General features: G+C 38.7%; 1 protein-coding gene across 2 annotated transcripts in view; it reads right to left on the reverse strand.

The window, feature by feature from the left end:
- Window positions 1-4,832: 4,832 nt before the first annotated feature.
- The window catches only part of AKAP7 (A-kinase anchoring protein 7), an 85,675-nt gene continuing 64,789 nt past the window's right edge, over window positions 4,833-25,718 (reverse strand). The window contains exon 8 of one of the 2 annotated variants that reach the window (XM_039569177.1): window positions 4,833-6,083. In XM_039569177.1, coding sequence (XP_039425111.1) covers window positions 5,929-6,083 — 155 coding nt within the window. In that variant the 3' untranslated portion in view covers window positions 4,833-5,928. Of the gene's footprint in view, window positions 7,047-25,718 lie in introns of both variants that reach the window. The other variant, XM_039569176.1, reaches the window with a different exon arrangement.

A 25,718-nucleotide genomic window follows, 5' to 3' on the forward strand; every position in this document is an offset into this window, starting at 1 on the left:
AGTCTTTGCGCCTCTCTTCATGACCCTGGTGACTTCACTGACTACAGAGTAGATCCTTCTTCCCTTTGATCCCATGGCCTCCAGCTTCCGTTACTCCATCACACTCCCTACTGTAAATTATGAATGTATATAAATTATTAATTCATGCTGATGATCCAGAAATGCTACAGCAATAAAAAACCCAGAGACTTAGTAAGTAATTATGAAGGAGCATCTCTGCAGTTACGACAGATGAAAAGTGGTCTTCCAAGAGTCTGAGGTTACAGGATGGCAACAAGACAAAATGAGACAAATTGGTCTGTGGCTTCTCCGTACTTATCTTTTCTGTAACTCACTAAATCCAGTGATTTTTCATAACTGTTTTGTCTGTGTCATTTTCAAAGTAGTACACCCTTATATACTGCAAGTGCAAGAAGTGTCTAGTATATAACTAAGAAAGTTAATTCCCAGTCTCTCAAAAAATGCATTCTGTCATTTTATTTTTCACAATCTTAAGGTACAAATTAGGGAATGTAGGTGTTCGTCATTTGACTGACCAGATGCAGAGACCGCTTTTTTTTGCTTCATTGCATCCTTTATTCTTCTAAACATTTGGACTTACTAAATCTTTTTCACACTGGCAGCTACCTTTGAATTTTATCATTGGTTGCTGGTATTTATTCTTGGCTTTATTCTTCTGTTATGCTTTGTTTTTCTGAGTTATGACCAAAGTTCAATCATATCAGCATGTTTTCTTCTTCTTATCTTCTGAGTGTTTCAGTGCCTGAAGTTCTCTGTACGGCTAAGAAAAGAAAAAAAAAGGAATTAAAAGTAAAAATTATTCTAGAAATGCTTTCTCTGAGTTTTAATTCAAATTGTAATTTTGATAAATAAACCCCTCCAGAATCTCTAGAGTCAATCTTGACCTCAAATCATCTCTGCTGTCCTTATCTGAAAGAAAACCAACTTTTATTTCAAATAAGCTTCTGCTGAAATCCTCATGTGTAATTTTTTAATCATCTCCTCTTAACTACCCTAATTCTGCATTTTGGATTGGTTTAATCCTTAATCACCAAGAGCAAAAAGGGGCTTTATTTTCCAGCAATAAGGAGAGTTCCTTCAAGAAACAGTTTCATGTCCCAGTCTCTGCTAATGCATTTTTCATCCAAGAGTCACTAAACAAAGCACATAAACAGCAGTGGGAGCAAAGACCACAAACCATCAGTCAAACTCCAGCCTCTTGCTGCAGAATTATTTGCTTATCAGTGCCAGAGTGCCCTTTTTGCTGCGCCAGGAATGGCAGGCATATCACTTTTTGTTTTCCCATGTACTGTTCTAATTATTGCTCCACTATGAGTGTGTTTTATTTCTCAGCCCAGCCGTCTCTTGGGACTGATTTTCATTCAGTACAAATGTTCTCATTATAAAGGCTTAACATGAGGAGAATATAAATGAGAAGATGAGTGCATGCTAAGAAGTTGCTTATACAGAAACTGTATTGATCAAAGGAACAGCAGAGTAAAACACATGTCAGCATTAACGTGCTCCTACTTCCACGGTTCAGTTTCCTTTCCCATAAGAATAGTGAGACTCCTTGCCTCTGAAACCAGGCCAGGAAAGACTTTGTTTGACTGAAATAAAAAGTGCAAAGCATTTCTATAGAAGTTTATGGTATGGCACTAAAGAGCTCTTTGAAAGCAAATGCTTCATCGCTTTAAGAGATTACCCCTTGTCACCATGTGAAAATTTACAGAAGAATCGAAATTCCAAAAGGTTTTCACAAATTAAATTATTACATGACCATGACTCAGAACATTTTTCGTAAAGCTAGAACACCACTTACTTTATCCAACTGCTCACTAATCATGCAGCTGACCCACTCACCATGTTGGTTCTGGTGAATCCCTTGGGAACTGCTTTTTTCCAGTGGTTTTGGGCTGTCCTTGCTGCCTCAGGATCAGACAGTAGTCATTGCCAGATGAAGACTTCAGCGAACAGTCACACAGGCCCTCCTTTGACCTCTGGCCCATTGAGTGAGACCAGAGGTGTCTCTGCAAAGACATCAATCTCTTTGGGATTTCAGCAATAGCTTCTCCCCTCCTTCAAAGTGATGGAAACAACTGAAAGCCACAGTAGCAGTTCAGCCCTTAATTTTTTAAGGCCAAGACAATATACCACTAACAGCTGAACAGAGGCAGAGGGCATTCACAGATAAAACACTGTTTTGAAAAAGGCAGTGCAAAACCAAGTCTGAGGCTAAAAGCAGAGTGAAGCAACCCTCAGATGTCTGGCTACCAGAGTCCACCTGAGGCAACCAGATTTGCTCCTGTCTTCCATTGGGCTGCAGCCAGCTCTGCAGGAAGTATTTAATCTGCAGTGAAAAAAGTTTCAGTTTACACTTCATTTCACAAGCATATTCTTGGACATAACTGAAAAAAAATTTAAATGTGTGTTTTTGCTAAATTTCAACTTACAAGTTCCACTGAGGGCAGTGGCTCTGCTCTTCCATTTTTCCTGCTTGCTGACTACATAAATGTGTAGGATATCTCTCAAGACTTTCAAAAAGTCAGAATTCTAACAAGAATATATGAGTCATGTCTAGACTGACATAAAAACGAAGCACTATCATTCTTGTCACCAGAATGAAGCATGGCTCACACTCTGATCCATGACACACTCACATGGTCTTTAGGCGAAAATAGCACACAGAGAAGTGTGCAGTTATAATCAGAAACTTCTATAAATATGTAACATGAAGCCTCTTGAATCCTAACTTACGGACTGTATAACCTTGCCAAGAAGTAGTATTGTAACAAACAGTTCAGTAGGACCATCAGTAGATATGGGGTGTTTTCCTGTGTGGGTCCCAATATCTGTCTATCTGTCCCAATATCTGGACACAGAGTTCAGATCTGACCTTAAGCTCCAACCCATTTTAGCTTTAGGTCACCTTCAGCCACCACAGGAACACCATTTAGTTTCCTTTTCACCAAGACCTTGATGCACGTTCAGCTGGTGCATTACCCCTTAGCTACCAGGCTGAGCAACCTTACACCATGTGCACCTGTGCTTGGAGACAGGGGTTCCTCCATCAGAGAACTCGTATCTGTTAGTCAGGACTTACATTGATTTACTGTCGCTCTGGTTACCCTGTCAACTCTTAAACAGCTCTGATGCACAGCCCAACAGTGCAGGGAATTTACGGCATGGGCTGCTCACATATCCAATGCATGCCATCTGCAACTTTTTCGGTCTACGCCTGGACCAAGCCTAGATGTCAGGAAGTTTCTCAGTAGGTCATGGGCAGTTCCAGCTAGATTACTCCTGGAAGATGAGCTACTGCTTTTAAATCTGTCACAGACAGCTCTACAATCAGCAGCATAGAAATACTCCTTGAGTATGAGCAAACTGGAAGGTAGAACTGAAAATAAAACATGGACAAAATTGCACCATCTGTTTTGAAATGCCAACGCTTTTCCTAGAATAACCTGTGCATCACTACCTTAAGACATTCCCCAGAAGAAGAGCTTATTTAAGAAACAGAATTGTTGTCTGAAAATGATTTTTAAGTGTGAGGAAGGAAACATATTTGTTCTGGTGGGTGCAGCTTCGAGCTTCACACCTGCCTATATGAGGTTCAGTCTCTACGTATCTGCATTCTTCAGTGCTCATCTCACAGCTCCATACAAGAGATTTTTTCCTTCAATTTGGCAGCCAGGCTTCACTGCCAGTGAAAAAAAATAAACAGAGAAAGCAAGAATGGTTGTTGTAAGAGAATGAACCCAGATGCAAGGTTTTTTTCCCCCTATTGTTTTGAATTTTGAGTAAATTAATAGTCATGTCTTGTCAAAACCAGAAGTAAAGGCTATTTTAAGAGAATGTGAATGGTTCAGAAACACAAGCCCTGTTGCTTTTCCTGTCTCAAAACATCTGAAAATTAAAGATGGGTTTGGGTTGCTTAAACATAGGTATCCAGAGTCTTTTTAGAGGCTCTGGGGTGTCCTCTCTCCTACAGTGTCTGATCCAGTAGAACATGTCTCCTTTATAGCTTGTGTCATATTTGGCAGACCCACGCCAGTACATCTCAGATGATGCCTAGACTCAGGCCCTTAACTCTCCTAACATTTTTCAGAGCTGCTATTCTTGATGCCATCCATAGGAACAGCATGAGCAGGCTCTCTAATAATGAGGTCACCCATCAAAGTGCCTGGACATAAATTCAGTGATTAATTTCCACAGTTTTACTTGAAACATGAGAACAATGACTCTTACAAGCTGAATGATATAAAAAGGCCCTTAGTCATGGAAATTACTTGCATAGAGGAATGGGAGATGAAAACCTATGATTCAGATATAATACAATAAATTGTTTTCCTGTTTTCACAGCTGAGTGTCTGGTTTTGTGTTCTTATGTGCAAGTTGGATTTAAGTAGCTTGATAGCCTATGAAAAGCTGCCTCTCAGTTATTTCCAGGGATGATTTCAGACTCAGATTTATTTTTTTTTTTATTTATCATTTTAGAGTATTTTGAGACTACTCCTTAAACTCACACTTCAAGAGTGGACCTCTAGGAAGTTGTACCCAGTATTTACTTCTAAACATGTGCTGCCCAGAATATAAATTAATCCCAAGAGTTTCAAAGTTTTGTCCTTGAAAACAAGAATGACTTGGGCCTAGTTTATCTGCATGATTTCAGCAGCCAGGCTCCAGAGCAGTATGTTGTTGGCACAACACCCACAGTCAACTTAATGCTGTGATTCACTGGAGCACTATTTTTGTCCTGTAACCCTGTTACTTGCAAGTACTTAATTTTATTCAAGTCCATTTGGAAACAAGTGAAAACGTACACAGAGTGCAAAGGAAAAATGTTTTATTGTGAACATGGCATGTATAAGATGCATTTCAGAATATACTGTTATATATCAAATGAGGAAAAAAGACCTCTGACATGAGATAAATGAACAGTGCTTCAGAGAAATGAAGAACATGCACACAGCTGTTCTAACAGCACAATTCTGATACCAATCACAGGATATTTTATAGCTTTTATGACAATGTTTATAAAAATTGCAAATATTGGACCTACTCCTGCATTGTTGTCCATCATCCAAATCTTCAGTGAATCTTGCAGGTGTGTGGAGGGAACAATGAGAGCAAACTGACACCCCACCTCAGGCAGCAGAAGGTAGAGATGGAGGAAACATCAAAAACAAAAGACAAAACCACTGTTCTACAAAAGTAAAAAGGCAAATATTATCCCAAGGAATATTATTATTTGCAAGAGAAATCTTAATTGCAGCATCCTGACTCCATTAAAGCCAAGGAGAGTATGCCATTGAGATCAGTGGAGTCTGAACTTCATACTGAAATTTAAAACATTTTTGCATTAGTGTAAACATCAGCAGAAACTAAATGTCAGCATCTATACAAGTATTCAAGTGCTGTTTAAAAAAACCAATTAAAAACAGACAATGCTAACCCAAAATGCCAGTACATATACAAAAGGCAGATAATAAAAGAGAATTTTCTTTTCCAAATATACATTTTGAAGTATTTAAAACCATCAATTTTAGGGAAGGAGTATACGAGAAAAAACTGAGTTATTTACAATGATAAAGGAAGGGCACAGTGTTTGCTCAGATCTATTTGAAGCCAGTATTTTTCCACTTTGGAGTCATGACATATACCTGCACACTCAAACATGTGCTGAGAAATGGCTGTACTTCATTATTACGAAATATAATCCTTCTGTGCAAGTATTTCAGCATGATTCCTCATAAGCCATTTACACCCATTCACATTTTCAGTTAAAAAATACCCAAACAAACCAACCTGAAAAATTTCTTGAGAAATATTTTGTCTTTAAACAACCTGATGAGATTTTACATCATGGCAATTTACAGTCATGCATTTGGAGATTCAGAGTCAATACAACTTTTCCATTTACTGTTAAGAGTTGTGCCTGTCTTCAAACAGTTCTTTGCTAATTTTTGTGCGGATCTCAGGACTCGTTAACAGCTCCTTTATCTGATTCAGTCTGGGTAACAGGGCCTGCGTTTCTCTGCGTAAAGCTTCCTTTACTAAGTCTGCTTCATGGCTCTTTCCTAGAGGAAAAGAACAATATAATACATTTTATAGCAACTAATGTGATTTAAAGTCATTAATGTACAGAGATAAAGAGATTCTATCTGGTTTGGACCGTAGGAAGTGCTCAGTCTTTTGCCCATAGTGATTTTTTATAAAAAGGTATTTCATCAAAAAATATAATTTACATGAACAAATGCTACCAAAATGTAAAGAACAGTACAGCATCACATTTAAGGGAAACTCTGTCTTATTACATACTGTGTAATAGTATCTGTAGTGAGTATCTGTAGTGGTAATTTTTAGCTTGGGATTGACTGCTGTTGACTAGGAAACAGCACGTGCTCTCACACAGAGCAAGCAGCCCTGCGGCACTGCCAAACCCTCAGGTGCAGGGCATCGCTTCCACTTATGGCAAGGCCTCTTCCACAGCCATCCATGACAATCCAAAAGACAAATGCAAAATGTTCAGTTTCTCTTCAAAAGCAAGGAAGGGACTCTTGGTATCAAGAGTGAGTGAAGACTGGAGCCGCCTGCTTCACCACTCTTGTCTTTTTTCCACCGTCCATCCTTCCCAGCATTCGACAGATTTTCAGCAGTGCAAGCACTTATTAAACCAGTAGACAGTGTCCTTCAATTCAGAACAAACTTTTGATAAGAGACTCACAAAGCAGAGTGCCTGACACCCAGGGCCACTTAGCAAATTTCAGCAGGGAGCTGGGACTTGGTTTTGTAGTTACTCCTGGTGGGATATTTGCTCCCAGGCTTTTTGCACAGTGCTCACTTGCTGTTATCATTGTCGCTCTCATTCTTACTGCCGCTTGCTGCTTCCTCAGTTTTTGCAGGGCTTCCATCAGTCTGTCTGCTTTTGTTTTGTGTTTCTTCTAAATATTGCTGCACAGCCTTCAGCACTGCATTCTCCACCAGCCTTTTGCTGAGGCTCACCAGCTCTGCATCGTCTGGCTCTGCTGCTTGTTTTTCACCTATGCGTCACAACAGACAAGAGAAGGAATTCATTGCCATGCAAAGACAGTAGCTGTGATTGTATCAGGAGCCTCTGGCTTGAGCTGGATTCTAAGTTATTAGATGCCTCTTCCTGATTGTAAAAAGTAATTTCCCCCCTCCTCAAGCTCAAAACACAAAAGTGTTCCATAAAGATGTGTACAGTGTATCAGATCAAAGTTATTTCACTGTTCATGTTTCTTTTAGCACTCCAGCAAAAGCCACTGGCTAACTCTATGAGCACTCATTTAGCTTAGAAGAGTAAGTGTGCAAATTTAATTTTTTCTGGCCAACAATCACCTGTGCAAAGATCACAGAGTATTCTGAGTTGGAAGGGGCCCACAAGGATCATCAAGTCCAACTCTTAAGTGAATGGCCCTTAAGAGGATCAAAGTCACAACTTTGGCATTATTAGCCCCATGCTCTGACCAACTGAGCTAATCTCAGGGTCAAACATTTCATAAGGTAAATTTACACTTCAGCAGCATTCCTAAATTTAGGTGCCACCACGCTGTGATTTTGCTTAATAAATATAAAATCTATCTATTTATTCTTTTCTTGTAATTCAGGAGTTTCATAGGAAAAATTACTAAAGCACAGGTTACACTTAAAGCACAGGTTACAAATATTTTTCTAAACAAAGCATAAAACTTAGAAAAACCATATAGTCCCTCCCTGCCTCACTTGTGTCTTCTATCTTAAAGCTCTAACATCAAAGGACTGTAAGTACCAGCAGTCCATTCTTAAAATATCTGCTGATAAAAACAAGGAGCTGACATTTCCCTGTTTTGCTAAAGCTTCATACAAATAATATATACAACAAAACAACTGTACACATAGTGAGGATTCTCATACATCATTACATGTAATTTGAAATGGTACTTTTCCATGAAACATTTTCCTAAAAAACTCTAAACTCTACTGCAGAATCCTCCTTTTACAAAGAATTTGTTCCAGGAAAAGCAAATTTTCCTTTCATTGGTCATGCCGTTTCACAGCCCCCTGCACTAGGTAAATAACTGTTTCCCTCCATCTACATTTAAAGGTCATATATTTCATGTCTTCTTCTGGCATTTGCATTCTGCAACCAGTAATAAGAGGCTGCTTAGTCACACACATCAGGTGAAAGGGATATTATTGTATGCTCTCAGCACAAAGCTTTGTACTGTTCAATTACCTAAATTTGTCATTTTTCATACATGTAAATTTATTAAAGTTTGCCAGCATATATAGATAATAGTTATAAAAGACTTTTATTAGTCTTCCTAGTGGACTGCACAAGCTGGGAGTGATTTCACTGATAAAACATAATTCATATGGGGATTCAAGGAGGAGAGAGAGAAGCAAACAATACTCTTCATATTCAGAGGTAGTGGCTCTATTAGCTGTTAATCTGATCATTCTGCTCTGGAACAGCAGCTCTTCCCGTTCCGGGCCTCCACAGCGCTGTGACTATGGGCAAGGAAGAACTGTGCTCTCCCCCTGAAGAATCACCAGACTACATCTTGGTAAAGCATTTCTTTACATTTTGGAGAAAGTGTAGATAAATACTGTAAAGATATTAGAAAGAATATCTAGGGAGATAATTTTGGTTAAAACCAAATTTAAAAAAATATAAGAATACTTTAAAAACAGAATTATCCAAGGAGAAATATTTTAGGCTAATACGCAAGTCCAACGGAGGCAGAGCCATTATTTTCAAAACCAAATAGCTACATACTCCACATTCTCTGACTCACTGTTTACCATATCCCTTCGCTATCTCTAAATTCTGGGTCTAAGTCTATCCTTTAATTACATGAAGGAGGGACTTAATTCAGACTATTCTCTCTCAGGGTATTTATGAGCAGCATCTCCTCACAGCTTTTCTGAATTGATCCCACACAGTCCTTTGAATGAAGCCCTTTGATTCCTGACTTTCTTTGCTTTTAGTAAAGATGCTCAAAAAATGTGTTGGTTGCCCTGGTGTATTTACTCACTAGAAAAAAATAATTAAAATACTTAATGATTATTTAAAATAAAACTGTTTTCTAGTTGCAGAGTTTCTTGTTTTTCAGAATTGCTTGTGGGCCATGGAAATCATCACTCACACAGTGCTAATGATCCATCCATGCAACTCGGAACAAAATCAATGGGAAATATGGTGCTCAGCCACTCTCACACTTGACCCTGTAGTGCTTAATATGCAGAATATGACTAATCAGTCACAGAGGCCTCCAGATACCACACAACAGTAGTGATTATATTTACTCATAATGTAATTTTAGTTGTAGTACATCACGTATCATGGTCTAAAAAAGGCCAAGCTCTTCTCCCATGAATACTTTCTCATTTACAGATATATGTATAAAATCCACATGTCTACTATTGTGTTTATGATTTCAAAATAAGTAGGTAGCTCACTTAGAAGTACTTTCTCAAGCACAAAAAATGTCAGATTACTTAAAATGAGCCTTTAAAAGTTTATACAGCTACAGAAGGTTTGTGGGTTTTTGTTTGTTTATTTTTTATTATTTTGAGATATTCATGGCTCATCAGAAGTCTAGGGTGAAGTCTGTAGCACCTCCTAAGAGAGCTCTGCACTCCCACTGGCAAGACATACACAGCCTCTGACTGACGTGTGAATGCAAATGCATGCACATCCTTGCATGAAGATTGTGCTTGGATTTATCCGTGCAGCCACCTTGGTGCACTGGCACATGGGCCTATATGATTCCCTGATGCTCTGTTTCTATTCTCAAACTCCCAAAATAGCAGTTGTGGAAGTGTCTGCAATGCCGCGGTTCGCTGGCAAGGAGCTGGATACTGTTCTATCATTCCTATTCATGATAGGAATATGTTGATAAAATGAAACAGGTCATGTAATAAAAACGAGTATTGATCATCTGTATCTACTTGGCAATTTAACACATGGATCTGTCCTGTTTCTATCTCTCCTTCCATGCTGCATCTGCTGCTCGCCTGCTTCTTCGACGAATACAATTCCTTTGCAGCAGGCAAATGCTTCTTTGAGTGGACTGTCTGACATTATTGGAATATCTGTAAAAGTCAGTGCAGATATGACTGTTTTAGATTTAAAAGGGAGGTTTAAAAATTCACACTTGCTCTGTTTGTAACCTCTGCTCTGAAAAGGTAACAGATATACCACAGCATTGTATTTGCATCAATGTTGTGACACTGCTTTATTTCTGTGCCTATGAATAAAAAATTTCAATGGTCTTTTCCTCCATGTGGCTCAGAATAAAAATGAAAAAGCCTTTCATTTTATTTATCCCAGAATTCTCTTCTATAATTTTCAAAATATGAAAACCAATTCATACTCTGTGAATGTACCTCAATGCATTCATGCTAAGCAGTGTTTTTTATTACTGAAACTGAAGCATACCAGTTGTCCTGAAATGACCACAATTTTCTACAAAGGGAACTATCAACTCCACAGAATTATTCAAAAGGGGCTCTATGATCCTACATCCTACTGCTAGCAGTTATGGACACGAACCAGATGCCTTCAACCAAAGCCAAGTTTGGATTCAAATTCACTGGTATATCTTTCTACTGGACTAGGTTTACTTTCCAAGTCTACACCCTCTTACACATTACAAGATTGTGAGCTGAATTTTGAAACACTGTGTTGGAACAAACCAGATATCATGGTCCTGGTACAGCATTTTCATGGCCCTGACACAGCCTATATTAGAGTGTATGTAGTTATCTCAGATTTGGAGAGAGGCACGACAGTTATTTGAATCCCTCTATTGTTGATATCATTAGCCCATGGATTGCAATTTTTTGTAACATTTAATTGAAGGAAGCAACAGGGAATCCCTTTTATAGGAAAAGCCAGTTTTACAACCTTTTTTCCAGCTATGCTCCAAGACAATGTTCTGCAATCCTTCCCTCATGGCCTCAACACACTGGGCTTTGTTTTTCCTTCCAACAACCTTTCTTGGCAACAAGACAATGATAACACGGGGAAAATTATAAAGGAGACCCTTAGTATTTTGAATAGGTGATTGAGACCAGCTGAGAAATTTGTACTCTGGTGGCAGAGGTTCTGCTCTGCAACCTGTGGAGGGCTGTGGTAACAGACATTCCTCCATCTACCTTTTGGTTTATTCTAATAGTTATTTCTAATACAGTTTTTACAAACTCTATGAACACAGATGCAAGCATGTGCCCATATCTAATCAACACAGTAAGTACAGACAGGAAAGTCACAACTCTGAACATTTCCTTTTTAATTAAGAAGGACTTGCATGAAAAGTCTCTTAAGTGGCCAGTTAAGGAATTGACACAAATAAGGCACTGGGAGGAAGGGTGAAATTATAATCTCATTGTGACATGATGGTGATGACATTTCTGTTGCTGGATGTTCCCACCTAATATCTAGCAAACTTCTTTAGGTTTACACATACTGCTCCGCAAATGCAGGACTGCCTTACAAGGCAATACCAATCTGTCCTTCATGCTGAATACATGGGTTTCTAGTTTGCTGGAAAGGTTTTTGTATTTAATTTGGCACACCATGGAATAAACCTGATACAGTTAGGAATTTCTAGTAAAGAGGAAATTAAGAGTGCTGCAGCTATTCAGGGAAAATGGTGCTCTTGCCAGATTCAGTAATGACAGCAGGAATACCTGCAGGACCCTTTGAGCTGCAGACTTGGCAAACATGGTGAAAGTTTGTTTTGTTTCACACAAACCCCTGTGAAGCTCTGATACAAATTTTCTGACCACCTCTAAATGAAGAAAGAGGACACGATCTGCTAAACCTACTCTTCCTTCTGCAAGCACTGAGGGATGTGATGCCCCAGGCATGAGCCAACAGAATAACCAAATTAAAAAGGTAATGTAAGACTCTAGTCCTGGCATACAGGGAGTTCTGCTAAATATCTTGGTTTCATTTTTCTATTAGAAGAGACCTGCTGATAGAGAAATTCCCTGACTCCTTTAATGTAGTTTAACACTTAAATTGAAATAATTTATAAGAAGTCTAGTGCAACAAGCAGGAAAGATAGCAAAGTGGGTGAAGGAAACAAGATGGCTTAAAAAGCTAGTTTTACTTGATTTTTCTCACCAACACTCTGGTAGAGAAAACAGGCCAAGTTACAGAAGTGGTTTTACATAGCCACAGTAACATCCACTGTGCAAGATGGCAATGGGAGAACCAAAGGATTGAGGCAGGTTGTGATAGCAAACACCCAGGCAACATTATTCACTCCCCTTCACCATTCACAGTGCTGCCTGGTGCCAGCAGCTCACAGGAACACAGAATAGGGCTGCTTGGGTCAGCAAGCCTATCAAGCAAAGCAGAAGAGTTCCTACTTCCTCTAGGATGCAGCCAAGGGGGAAGCCTCCTGCTGTTTTCAGAGCCTAAAGAGAGAGAGAGATCAGGCCTCCCAGTTTTCCCAGGGAAAAGTTGAATTCTGGAACAGGACAGACACGTCAGTCCCTTGCCTTCAATAGGCCTCCAGAAATAATACTGAGAATGTAACACACTGTGGGTGACAGTGTAGGTTGCTTCCCCATCAACCTTGGTCACCAGTGACCACAGACAGAGCTGGATGGTCTTGAAGGCAGAAAATCACCCTGCTACATCACCCAGCTGAGGGAGCTGTGGGCCCAAAACATGCAGCAGTTAACCAAAAGAGTATATACAAACATTTTAATTGCCACAGTCCAAATGTTTTGCCAAAACCTTAAACCCTGCTCATGGACCTGACAACCATGAAAATCAAACGTTTACTCACAAGCATGACAAGGCAAGTAATTTAATAAACATTCACCTCTTGTTACTGTTTCCTTATCCTTCCCATAGCCTATGTGAACTTCAGTTTCACATCTTTCAGATTCATTTGTTACTATACAGCTTCCAAAGGGATGCTATTTTGGCTGCGACTTTGCCATGCTACTGTCAAGTATACTAAAAAAAGTCATCTTTTTTGGACTAAGACAGATTGTTAAACAAGTGTTAATAAATGAATCTTAACAAGATGAATCTGTGTTATTGCTCCTCCTGAGCTCAGAAAAAGACTCCATACAAACTCTGACAGTCTCTCACATAGTACATCTCTTTCCCTGGGGAAAGTGATTTTGAATATATTTGTAAGTTATAGACAGAAAAGTCAAATTTTAATCAACATGCATTTTCATTTAATTATTTCAGTTGCAGTAACATGACTTGTGAAACACAGCTGCATACTGTTTGAATCACAAAAGGAAGATGAAATCTTGCAAAAAAAAAAGATATAATTGCAATTCAAGAGTGTGTCCAACAGTGTCTATAAAATACTGTAATATTTTTAATTTGATTTAATAATTTTAAATACTGTATGATTTTAATGGAAAAAAACATCACTTGCAAGGTGCTTTTAACACCTCTGTAATCATACTTAATTAGATTCTGAATCTAATGGAAGAAGGTTAGAGTCCCCTCTCTTGGTATGAGCATCTTACATAGGTTTGAACTGGTAACATAACTGCATCTAAAGGCAGTCAAAATAGATGGGTCTAAACCTTTTCCCCTGGAATTTTCCTCTTGAAGGAACTGAACCCACTTCACAAGCTTCTTAGGCAAACCATGAAGTTATGTGTTTTTGAACATAGGAGTAGTATTGTTGCTGTCTTTCCTTTCATGGATCAAGTCTACAGAATCTGACCAAATTTGCTAACAGCTTTGGGAAAACTAACAAGACACCCTTAAGTCACTTTGAATTGCATTTCAAAACCCCCCCTAGCATTAAGTACTTATCATGGCCTTTCCTATCAGAATCCCCTTTATCTATTATAGATTTTTCCTTAAATAATGTATTTAGCTTTGTTCTTTCTTCCTTCCCTTTTGTTTGCCACCTAACTTCCACTTTAAATGTGGTGGGTTTCTTAAGAGCTGGGATTTGAGATCAGTTTTCATTCTGATATTGTGAGATGTAGCTGTATAATGTTCACTGCTCTACCACACAAAGGTTTGTAAATATGAAACTTACTTTTGACACTTGGAGAGTACTAGTACATAGAAGTTTAGACCTCCTTTTAAATGCTCTGGTCCTGAACCCATAAAACCACTGCTTGGGATCTTCTTCAGGACAAGCTGTTCCCTAACTTTTCATCTTTCTCTAAAAGTCCAAATATACCCACTTGCAAGAACACTGAATCACAGAATGATTTGGTTTGGAAGGGACCTTAAAACTCATCTAGGTCCTACCCCCGCTGAGATGGGCAGGGACACCTTTCACTACACCAGGTTGCTCAGTGCCCCATCCAACTTGGTATTGAACACTTCCAGTGACTGGGCATCCACAACTTTTCTGGGCAACCTGTCCCAGTGTCTCACCACCCTCTTTCAGTTTAAAGCCATTGTCCTATCACCCACGCCCTTGCAAAAAGTCCCTCTCGATTTCCAAAGCAAAATATCTCAAAGACAAGAAAAGCAACAAATTCAGACATGTGCTTTGTCATAATAAATTGCTCTGTACCGTGGGAGTGTTGGTGACCTCAGACATATGAAATCAGAATAGCTGTAGATAAAGAGTTAAGAATGCTGAAGGTATGACTACAGCTCACTTAATCTAATTCACAGAAATCTGAAAATTGTTGCTAGAGGATAGCGTAACAAAATCTGTGCATGAAAAAAATCCTGAAACATTACCATGCCATAAAACTAAATTTAATGCAATCAATCCTTCATATGAAAAAAACAGACTTTATAATCTAGGGCAAGAAAAAATTGAAAGAATATAAGAGGACAATACTGATTTTTTCCCATCCTATGTTCTATATGAATAGTGCAAATATCCTCATTTGCTGAACAAGCACCTAGTAATCAAAATTAACATTATTCTTGAGTCTGCTTCACCATTAAAAATCAAGAATAATCGAGTCCTAATTACTTTTTTAAACCAATGGGCCTTACTTCCACATCCTTCCTATGCTAAATATAAAATAGTTATAGAAGCATTTTCTTTGTGAAACAACATAAAACTCCTTAAAAAACACCCATTTCCCTAACAGCAACACTTCTTTAATGAGAGTAAATCCCTACAGCTCTAACACTGCATTCTAGCAAAAGAATAACTCCCCCTCCCTCTCTTCCCCCATATTTCTACTTCCTCAAACTCAGTGAGTCAAAGACTGTTCTAGCAACGCTTCAGTGAAATCAATCCAGGAAAATATGTCTGCTATGCCAAAAAATGAACTAATCATCACAGTTTTTACCAATTTACCCCGTACCATAATGGATTGCTCATTACCATGCCTTAAAACTGATGGTTCTCATCTCTTTACACTCCTCCTTCCATTTGCAAATTTTCTCTCTACCTACATAGTATACACAGTTCCACACCTTCCTCTTTAGCATCCAAATAATTCTAAATCTGTCCCATAACATCAGTAGAAAACTGCTTATTTATGCCAGCTGTTCTTTTGGGCCTTTATTTCTATCAGGCTAAACAGCTCTAATCTGGAGTTCCATGTATTTTCTTCATCCTCTTATTTTAAAGCAGTATTTTTCTCAGCCTTTCCTCAGATCAAGAGTAAAAAATAAAGGGTGCATATTCCCGCCATAACCAGTTTTTGCATTTCTTTTCACTCTATTCAGTACCAACTGTGTAATCAAAAGCAGGTAGTTTAGTTTGCTTTGCCTTTATGTTTTCCATACAGAAAAGTTCTCCCATTTCTAGATCTGGCTACAGGAGCCAAGAAAAGTTTGTTAAGGATGAGAAGAAGGAAAGAAATGGGCAATAGTTGTCCTCAAGAGCAGATTATGTAATTCATGATTTTGAGATTTCCTGAGACAGGAAAGCACATACAACAGTTGCTCAGCACAATGCCACGTGGTTTGACCTCCGAGAATGCAGGTGTAGCTCCACACCGAGGGTTACCGTGTGGGGCATCAGAAGCAGTAACCCAGAGCATTTGAGAACTGGCCTGTCCTCACAACCTGGGTGCAGCACCACAAGCATCCACACATTCTGCTGCTGATGGAGAAGCTTATACTCGGACAGACCTCACCACATATCATGTTTTTATCTAAAGTCTAATCCTGCAATATTTTCTTATTTTATGACTTCTTTAAAGATTATGGCTTTAAAAAGAAGGCAAAGGGAATGAAATGGATCTCTTAAAGTAAAATGATGCACTTCTGTTGGAATGGACTTATTATTATTCACTTGGGCTGAAGCAGGCATTACAGGCAGTGACTCCATGATCCAGGCTGTATTGTGCCTGGCCCTTCTTCAAAATGTTTCAGACTAATTACAACAGAGAACACACACACAATGTATGAATAGGGCACACAGGTGGGGGTCAACATAAATTAACATTTATGTCATTAAATCAGAGGATCAACTTCGCTTTAAAACACAAAAACACTACAGCAAATTTCATTTAAACAGAGAAATGTAAACCCTGACTTTAGAAGGGGGTTCAATCCCTAGAACTCACCACATCACAGATTACAGTTTGTAGAATTGCAAGAATAAACTCATCATTTTGTGCTGGAAAAACATCTCACATTGTATTAATGAGGTGTATGTGAAAAGCAAAAGGGGATCTGAGAGAGGAAGAAAGGAAAACCTTTTTGATTGCATTAGGCTATATCGGATGGTAATGGATTTTTAAGACAGCAAAAAATGTACATTTGCTGATGGTACTCAGCCACAGTAAGCGATACAGAAAACATGGCTGAGCCTTAATATGTTTTGTTCTATCCTTGTGCTTTGTAGTAAAATGAAAAATTGAGTAAAATGTCACTGAAAAATTATTGCTAGGATGTGAAACAGATTAACACAATAATAGAACATGGGGTAAGACAAATCACCTCTTAGCAAAAGGATACAAGTTCTCTAGCGAGTGAAATGAATTATCCATGCCTGAGGATTGTAACTCACAGGAAACTTATCAAGTGCCCAGATCAAATTCACCTGAGACTGGCAGATATTCAAAGGGATTAAGCCATCAGCAGAAAAGGTAAAGTTAATGGCAGATTTTGAGATTTGGGGATTGGGATCCAGAGGACATACCTAATAACAAGTGAATTTTCTCTACACCAATTTAGGACAACGATTCTTAAGCATCATGAGAGTTACAGGTAGGGTCAAGAGCCTGAAAAAAGTCTGGCTGTGTATGCCACCATCAGAGTTACAAGTCTAAATGTACTGACTATTGTACAAGTTTGGCAGTGCCGAATTGGTCATTGGTACAGTGTATTTCTAGCTACTTAAGGCTCAAGGACGGTCTGCAACCAGTACATTTTCCTTTTAAGACAATTTCCAACCCTATGCTCCACAAAATTATAGAATGGTTAGGGTTGGAAGAGACCTTAAAGATCATTTAGTTCTAATCCTTCTGCCATGGGCAGGAACGCCATGCTAACTTACATACCATATACAACCATATAACCCAAATTATTCTAAATCCCAATCTCTTCTGTCAGTTCTCTAAGCTTATGAAAACAGGACCACTCAAATTTTAGAAATGGCAAAATGATTTGGCATAAAACATTATTAAACCATCAGTAATCAGCTGCTGAACAAGGTGCCAGTACGCCTTATTATGATACTTTCAAGCTATCTTATTTTCCACTTTGCCTATAATAATTTCACAAATAGTAACAGACCAATGTCATCTAAAGGACAACCCCTCACTCGACCAAGGACCTGTTGTTTGTCTTGCCTTCTTTGTTTGTCTGCCTTAATCTCAAAATCTTGGTCACAACATTGCAAAATGTAGACTCTCTGCAGCCCAGCATCTGTCACTGACAGGAAGCTTTCCCTGAAATATATACAAAATGTTCTCTCTTGTTCTTATTTCACATGATGCAATAGAAGTAATCCCATGCTATCCTAACAGTTGCTTAATCATGTTAACCAGTTCCTCCTCCTGCCTTCTGTCTTTGTAGCTTTTTTTTCCCAAAACTAGCTAGCTCCTGCTCTCACAGCTCCCCAAGATGTAGCTCCACAGCTCCCCAGGCATATTCTGGAAGCACAGCCTGGGCTCCTACTTCACGTTTCGAGCATCATATTCTTTTGGAAACACAGTATTTCCTCCAAACATCAATTTCCTCTGCTCCATGAGCTTCTTGAGCTTCTAGGATAAAAGTTACACTGATCTTCTCAGGGCAGATTTAGCTAGCACTGCGCGCATGCCATTTCTGCTAAAAGGTTATAGGTCTGGTGGCACATGACCTTGCAGGACAGGAAAAAAGAGATAGATTTTGGGGTTTGTTTTTTCCTTCCCAGAGGTGAACTTTTTCCACAGATGAAACCTGTTTTCACCCCTTTTTGAAAGAGGACTGAGTATACCTTCCTGACCATTCCAGGTCACTACAGAAATGTCAAAATTGAGAGTCTGATTATTAGTCCGTATTCTAGTTTCTAGAGACCTTTAGTGAAACAAAATAACTCATTTTCTCTTTCTTAATTATATGGCATCTTTAATGGAGGCTGTGTGGACCAATTCTATAGTTTTTTTAAAAAATTTAATTTTTTAATGGTTTCTGGAATTAAGGTTAAAACATGCCTGCCTGCTTCCAGGAATACCACTCTCCATTACCAAACAAAGTACTCAATTATCTAGCATTAAGCAACACAAATCAGACAGAATAAAGGGAAAAAAGCACATTTAAAATATCAGCTTAGGAAGAAGTAAGACAACTACCACATTTTGGTTGTATAACAAACACTTTCCCACCCTCAGTGTGGCTATTCTATTTCTGTAATAGCTGTTTATTCCATATGCTACAATTTCTACATTGTGAGCAGCTCCACTCTAAGCTCAGGAATTAGGTTACAGTAGGACTTGTCATAAAGCAATAGAATAGGTCAAAGCAAATTAGTTTCTAAACTGAAGGGGCAGCTGTTCTCATATAGTAACAGAGAATGGTATTTCATGTTTAGCATGTTGCACTTTCTATTTGGCTGTAAAATGGATTTGCTTATGGATCACTTTTGAGCAGAGAAGGAAAATTCAACTTGGGTTCTATGTTGACATTAGACAAACGCCAGTCCTCACAGTACCATGAAAAGCATCTCTGAAACCTGGTGTTTCATGCAGAGGCACCTGCTTATGTTTACACAGGTGAGCTATACAATGCTAGTACTTGTTGGCTCTAAGGCCAATTAGCACAGAGCAACTCAGGTCTGTCCTATCCAGCTCTGCAGGCCTCTGAAATGCTGTGGCTGCATCCAAACTGCATGCTGGGAAAGGACTTTGGCTGGTGCTAACTCCTAACCAGTGCCCAGAAGTTTCTGCAGTATGTACCAGTTTGCCAGGTCCAGAACTATATCAGAGTCTTGGCATGGGCAAGGCAGTCCCAGTGTTCAGGTGCAGCCCCAGCCACCCCAGCATGCAGTACCCCGGCATCCAAGGCACCCAGAGTGGTCACAGAGCTGGGCTGTGTCTGTAGGTAGCAAAGCTAAGAAGTATTTTGAGCCAAATTCTGCATTCGTGGAACAGTTACTTCTGTGGATTTCTCCTGGCAGAGGTTTTGAATCATAACTCCAAAGCAGCCCAGCGCAAATGAAAACAGAAGTATGAACTAAGAACAGTTTCAGAGAGTAATGCAGTAGTAGCTAGAGTAACACATGTGCCAGAGGACAGGATTTGGCTCCTGACTCCAGTAAAGCTGTGGGAACAACAGAATTTCCATTTCCTCTTTTACTACAATGAAATCTTACCGCTGTAGTTCTGATTTAACCTGCAGAAGTAAGGAAATGGAAAGGCAAAATTCATAACTTTAAACATTTGGACTTTCTAATGCTTTTTACTTTTCAGGGCAGACCTTACAGCACTTCAGAAAACCATGCTGCTCCTTCTACGGTTTGGTGTGTAAAGAGTGGCACAATTTGTATAGCGAATAGAGAGAGGCAGCGTGCCAGAGTACACACAAATCTCAGTAAACCAGGACAGGAGCATGCAATAATGAATGAGAGAAGTAGTACTGACAGAACTTCCATAATACATAATAAGATATTTGGATAGTGTTCACTATCCAGATAGGGAGTACAAGGCAGCTTTTAATATTATCCAATAGCAATGACCTGTAATTTACCCTTTGAAAATCAATAAAAACATAATGCTGTAGCCTTTGCCTCATTCAATCATATCTAGAGTAAAGCAGAGTTCCTCTGAGAACCCAGTCTTCCTTTTGCTGTGCCAATGGTGTTATTAAGATAATCTTTAAATCATTTTAACAGCTTAAAAGACAGAGTATCTCATATCTGGGTGTATATGGAGTGGATACCAAACACATTTTCCACTAATGAGCAATAATATTTAACATCCATACTTACAGAAGTATGAGAAATCCACTACACTTTCTCAAGTGGAACATCTGCATACAGGACCATCAGTGTAATTACCCTCTTCAATTCACCCAAGACATATTTATGTTTACTTTGTATGTTTACTTTGTCTTTTGGCCTTTATTCTCCCTTTTAAACCCAAAAAGAATATGGGAGGGCAGCAGACACACTGCTTGGACAAACTAGTGTAAATGCAGAAGATTTAAAAGTGATCTTATTTTCTTTCCAGGCTCACTCTCTCTTGAAGAAATCATGTTGGAAGTCTCTTGCAAGAGCCAAGAGAGCAGACTACCAGTCTGACTTTTAATGCCCAAGGCTGCACAAACAGCATTTTACCCAGGCTCCTTCTCTTGCCATGTATGTACTTAGAAAGAAGATTCCAGATGGAGCTGGCAATTTATTGGCTTGCCATCTGAACCAGTATTTCTGATAGTATTTATAGAAGGTCTGCTTTTAAATGGGCTAGCTGATATTCTCATCCGTCTCACTGCAGCTCTGGACTCCAGGGGCTGCCAGTGGACTGTCACAGCCATGACACTTGGCAGGCCAAGTCCTTGGTTGGTATAAATCAACACTATTCCTGCTTACTGCTGCTAAGGGTTTCACTTGACATTTTCAGTACCGCCTGATTCATGCCCCAGTTAATCTGTTTCCCTTTCATGGTTTTACTTGCATGTTTAGCAAAAATCCTAAAACACTGTTAGCTTGTTTCTAATCGAATATTCCAACTGAAGCATCCTTTTAGAGAGCTTCAAAGCACTGCAGTGCTAAATGGTGTATTATTATTGAAATTATTATTTTTAATTAATATAAACATTATTAAAATTAACAGTTCAGTTACTAGACACTGGAAATTTTTCTGAGATTTTACCACTACCAGAAAAGTATAATTTTTATTACACAGAAGTAAGTTCTCTGGGCAAAAACAACATGTATTCTTATTTATGTTATGTTATGTTGCAAATTGATAGACAATAGTTAACTGCCAGTTATAACCCATTTATAAAAGATCAAAAGCAATTAACCATTACAGTATATTTTAAAAGAGTTATTAATTTTTATTCAAGCTTTTTGTCTAACTTTATGCTGGAGATTTACAAAACAAACTAATTGCATTTGAAAGATTTAGCTCCATGAGAAATTGCATTCACTATTCTTTGGTATGTTTGGCTTTTTGAACCAAGAAGCAGCACAATTTTGAATTTTAAATGCAACTTTCAACTGTAATCTGCCACTGCAGCTGGTGGCCCACAGTAATGCTCAGGGCTATTTGAATGTGATTGCAGCAGAATTTGCTCATATTCCAAATCATCATAAAGCTTCTTTTTCCTGACTGCCTTCTGGAGTGTACAGATATATTCTTGGGCAGTTTTTCCCCCCCTTACAGGGCAAGGAAATGACCTGTGATAGATGAAATTTTAACTGATATCTATATAACCTAAGAAATGCAGGACTCAATTCTGCATCTATTGCAGCCTCCCGTCTTCCCAAACTTTTGTCAATCAATTTAACTGATGTAGCATCAGTGTGCTCAGTAAGGGGTTAAAGAAAATACTACTATTCCTTTGGAATCTGTTGGTTTTATTCATGCGTTTTTTTGAATGAAATACCTTCCAGAAACAATGAACAAAATGTCTAGCTAATGTCACTATTAGAAATTTCTCCACATAAGCAACTTTCTAGCGTATTATTTCTCTACAGAGATTGTCTGACCTTGCAGCCAAGTGTACTAAAACGTTATTTGGCCAGAAATTTTAAAATAGAGAGCAAAATCAAGAAAACAAATCACAGAAATAATTAATTGCATTAATAGGCAGTAAAATAAACATTTTAAGGAAGGTCCCTCTGATTAACAGAGGATTATGTTTTCTTTCCTTTACAGTGCCATACATACAACAGCAGCAATACTGCATGGTACTCATCATCACCCCTTATAGTGTTTCATTTCCACTCAGAAAACTGCATAACCATATATGCATAACTAAGAGTGCATTCTTCACAACCACAACCCCCTCAACCAGCAGCCTCTGTTAGCCCGACAAGCGTGCTGACCAGTTCCAGCAGTGGTGACCTTTGTATGGACTCACTGGGATCACAGGCTCAGTTCCCATATCTGCAAAGAAACCTTCAGCTGTAAACAAAACAGTTTTAATGTTGTCTCTCCTCTTTGCTCAATGAAAAGTCCCATAACAGAGTTATCCTCTGCAGTACTAACAGGACTAAACAGTGATTACCTAAAAAATCCACAGATGGCTCATACAATGCCCTTCACAGCAGAAATTAGGTATACACTTGCATCAGCTTTTAAACTTTCTTTCATGTCTCTTAACATTTCCAGACCAGCATTAACTAACAACCATTTCTTTGTCAATAAACTCATTTCTGAATTATAGCTTTGCAGATCAGAGGATGATGGGAAAGCATACAAATATGAAGATAACCTTCCTGTGAAATATAAGCATGATAAATCCTACAGGACCTTGGAAATAGGCCAGCCAATAAGAAGTACACCACTTTACCCTGTGAAGCAGCAGCCATATGAGGCAATACAACTGGGAGGGGTGGCAGAAGGGAGATACACAGTCCATACACCTCTCAGAGCTTTGCCCTTCCAACTATTTTTACTGCAGTTTCTGAAAAGCATTTGGCTACAACCAGGCAGGTCTTACTTGTCTTCTCTGAGTCCAGGGTAGGTACAGAGACACCATTTCACTGCCCTGAGATGGCACACTTAGCAGGAAGGCTGACCCATCTGACATCTACATGATTTACTGTTTGATCCACATGTATCAATGGGTCAACCTGCCCAGAGGCAGAGCTTATTACTTTAAACATAGCAAAAACCCTTCCACTACACCAAGGGAGCAGTATTCTCTGTTGAGAAAGACATCATAATCAACTTTTCTGGTCAGTGTCTCCTCTTCCCACTCTGCTAGTCCTTCCCATATGCATCAGAAGCTTCAGCTCCTTGCCACTCCAGCATGGTCTACTGGCAGCAGGAAGCCATCTCCATGTGTGCACATGCTCACAAGGGATCAAGGCCGCTCAGCACTTTGCTAAACTGAGCCTGTGCATTTTTCTTGTGTATTACTCTTCACTAGATCCAGTCATAATATGGAAGAAGCTACTGTGGATATGTGACCCTTACCATCAGCTGCTGCAGGGTTTTTCAAAATTCCTTAATTCACTTAAAACAAAATTACCCAGGTCAGTCAGCTAATGATAGAGAAGCATTTAACCTCACTGGGGTGTTTCTGCCTTTATTAAAAGAGTGCTCACATAAAACCTGCTCTGCTATGGATCAGTCTACACAGCACAGATCACCAGTGTACACAACCAGGGATGGTGGCAGCAATGATTCCGTGGGATCTGCAACTTCTTCTGTCAGCATTTTTTAATCTAGAAGAGGATGGGGTTTTACGGTCATAGAACCATTATTGTTTTGCTTATCTAACAACTGGCAGCATAGTAATTTTGCTTCTATCAACATTTATCTGTAAGAAGCCAGGTAAACCAGTATTGCACGTGATCACGTATTTCTTGCTAGAATTCACTGAGAAAGATGGCAGCTTGTAGCAACCTCCCACAAACTACAGGCAGGGTTATAAAAAGTGTAGCCAGTTTTCACCTTGGTAGTCTTATCCAAACATCACACAACTCCCCCATCAGGGAAAGGAGGACTGAGATCATAGTGAGGGTGAAAGCAAAAGACAATAGTTACGTTATGTATATCCCCCTCTGCCAGTCATTAAACAGATATAAAAGATACCCTCTCCCAATATGCTGGGGACCTAATACAGTTGCAGAGGCATTGACAGTAAAGTAATAGTAGCATGTGGATGGAAGATAGAGCACTTGGCCTCAATGTGGAAAATACATACAATTTCAACAACACAGGAGGAATCTATGCAAATACTTTTTGCAAAATAGTAAAAAGACACACTTTTTATGAAAAGTGATCATTAAGTTCATTAAAGTTCCAACTCCATCAACCTGGTGCCAATTTTAGTGACCTCATCTCCATTCTGAAGTTCTCATTAGGGTCTTCTGAATTCCAGTACTTTTTTTTTATTTCTCATCTTCTCATACCGGGATCAAGAGAAGTGTTGGTACCTGTTCCATCTAACTAGTCCTGGTCTTCTTCTTGCTACAGCTGAAATGAAATGAATTCTCTTCCTATCGTCTCATGGGTTATTGTTCAAGTTCTTTAAAACAGGTTTAGTTAAGACTTTTCCTGAAGTTTCTCAGCATAGTGTAGTTATGGATCACTGTGGCCAACAGTACTCCAAATAAGGTATTCAGCCCCAGATACATCCTCATTTCATACATAAGTGCATATTATATAAAGATTAGACTTTTAGCAGAATTTACAATTTTCAGTGTTTTAGAAGATCTACAAATTAACTTGAACATTTTTTGATTATGAACCACAGAACTCCCTGACTTTGCTCATGTTTTCCTTTCAGGAAAAGAAGCAGTTCTGTCATATCCCTAAATAAATTATACAATAAACACTTCTGCTTTTTCCCACCAACATAACCTAATCACAAGGCAATCACGTTCGACTTGATCCATCTCCAGAATTACTAGTTGCAATTTATTTTATACAAAACATCCTGTCAGGAAGGTGGAAGAGAGCCCAACTTTTGCAGCCTAATAGATTATAGAGCAAGACAGTCTGCTACATACTTGTGAAATAATAAAACGTAGCCTATTTTAAAAAAATACAATTCTGTGTTATAAAAATCCTTATACCCAAATAAAAACTGGTAAAAAATTTAAATTCAATACTTTAATTTCTTTCTGCAGTCCATGTGTGCTGATAGGATTTAAATTTGGACTTACATATGTTTGTATCAAACACAAAGTGAGAAAAAAGTATTAAATTCCACTTTTCAATTAAAATTACTATAGATCAGACACTGAAGAAAATTCAGCAATATGTGTTCCTATCATGTAGGACTATTTTCTAAGTGCAGTTATTACTTAAAAAACCCAACCAACACCCCCAAATATGTTGAGACATTTTAATTTCAAGGAGGATTGCTTAAGACATATGGAAACATCCAACACAATTTTAAAACTTCCCAATTTCACAGTCACCAGTATTTTTATCCTCTTTACTTCAAGATGCTCTTCATTCTTGAGGCCACAGAGGTATCCACTTCTGAAGTATCAGAATGATATTTTCTTAAACATCATTCCTCTGATTTAAAAGCCTGTTCTTCAATCATCCCACTCCTTGATACCTTGCAGCAAAGGTGAACTTAACACCTTATTTTCTCTCCTAGATTTTCTTTAAATCTCTCTTTATCTACACTAGTGTGTACAGCTCTCTTAGCAGACTAGCTGCAT

Source organism: Corvus cornix, chromosome 3, assembly GCF_000738735.6.
Source record: "Corvus cornix cornix isolate S_Up_H32 chromosome 3, ASM73873v5, whole genome shotgun sequence".
Taxonomy (NCBI): domain Eukaryota; kingdom Metazoa; phylum Chordata; class Aves; order Passeriformes; family Corvidae; genus Corvus; species Corvus cornix.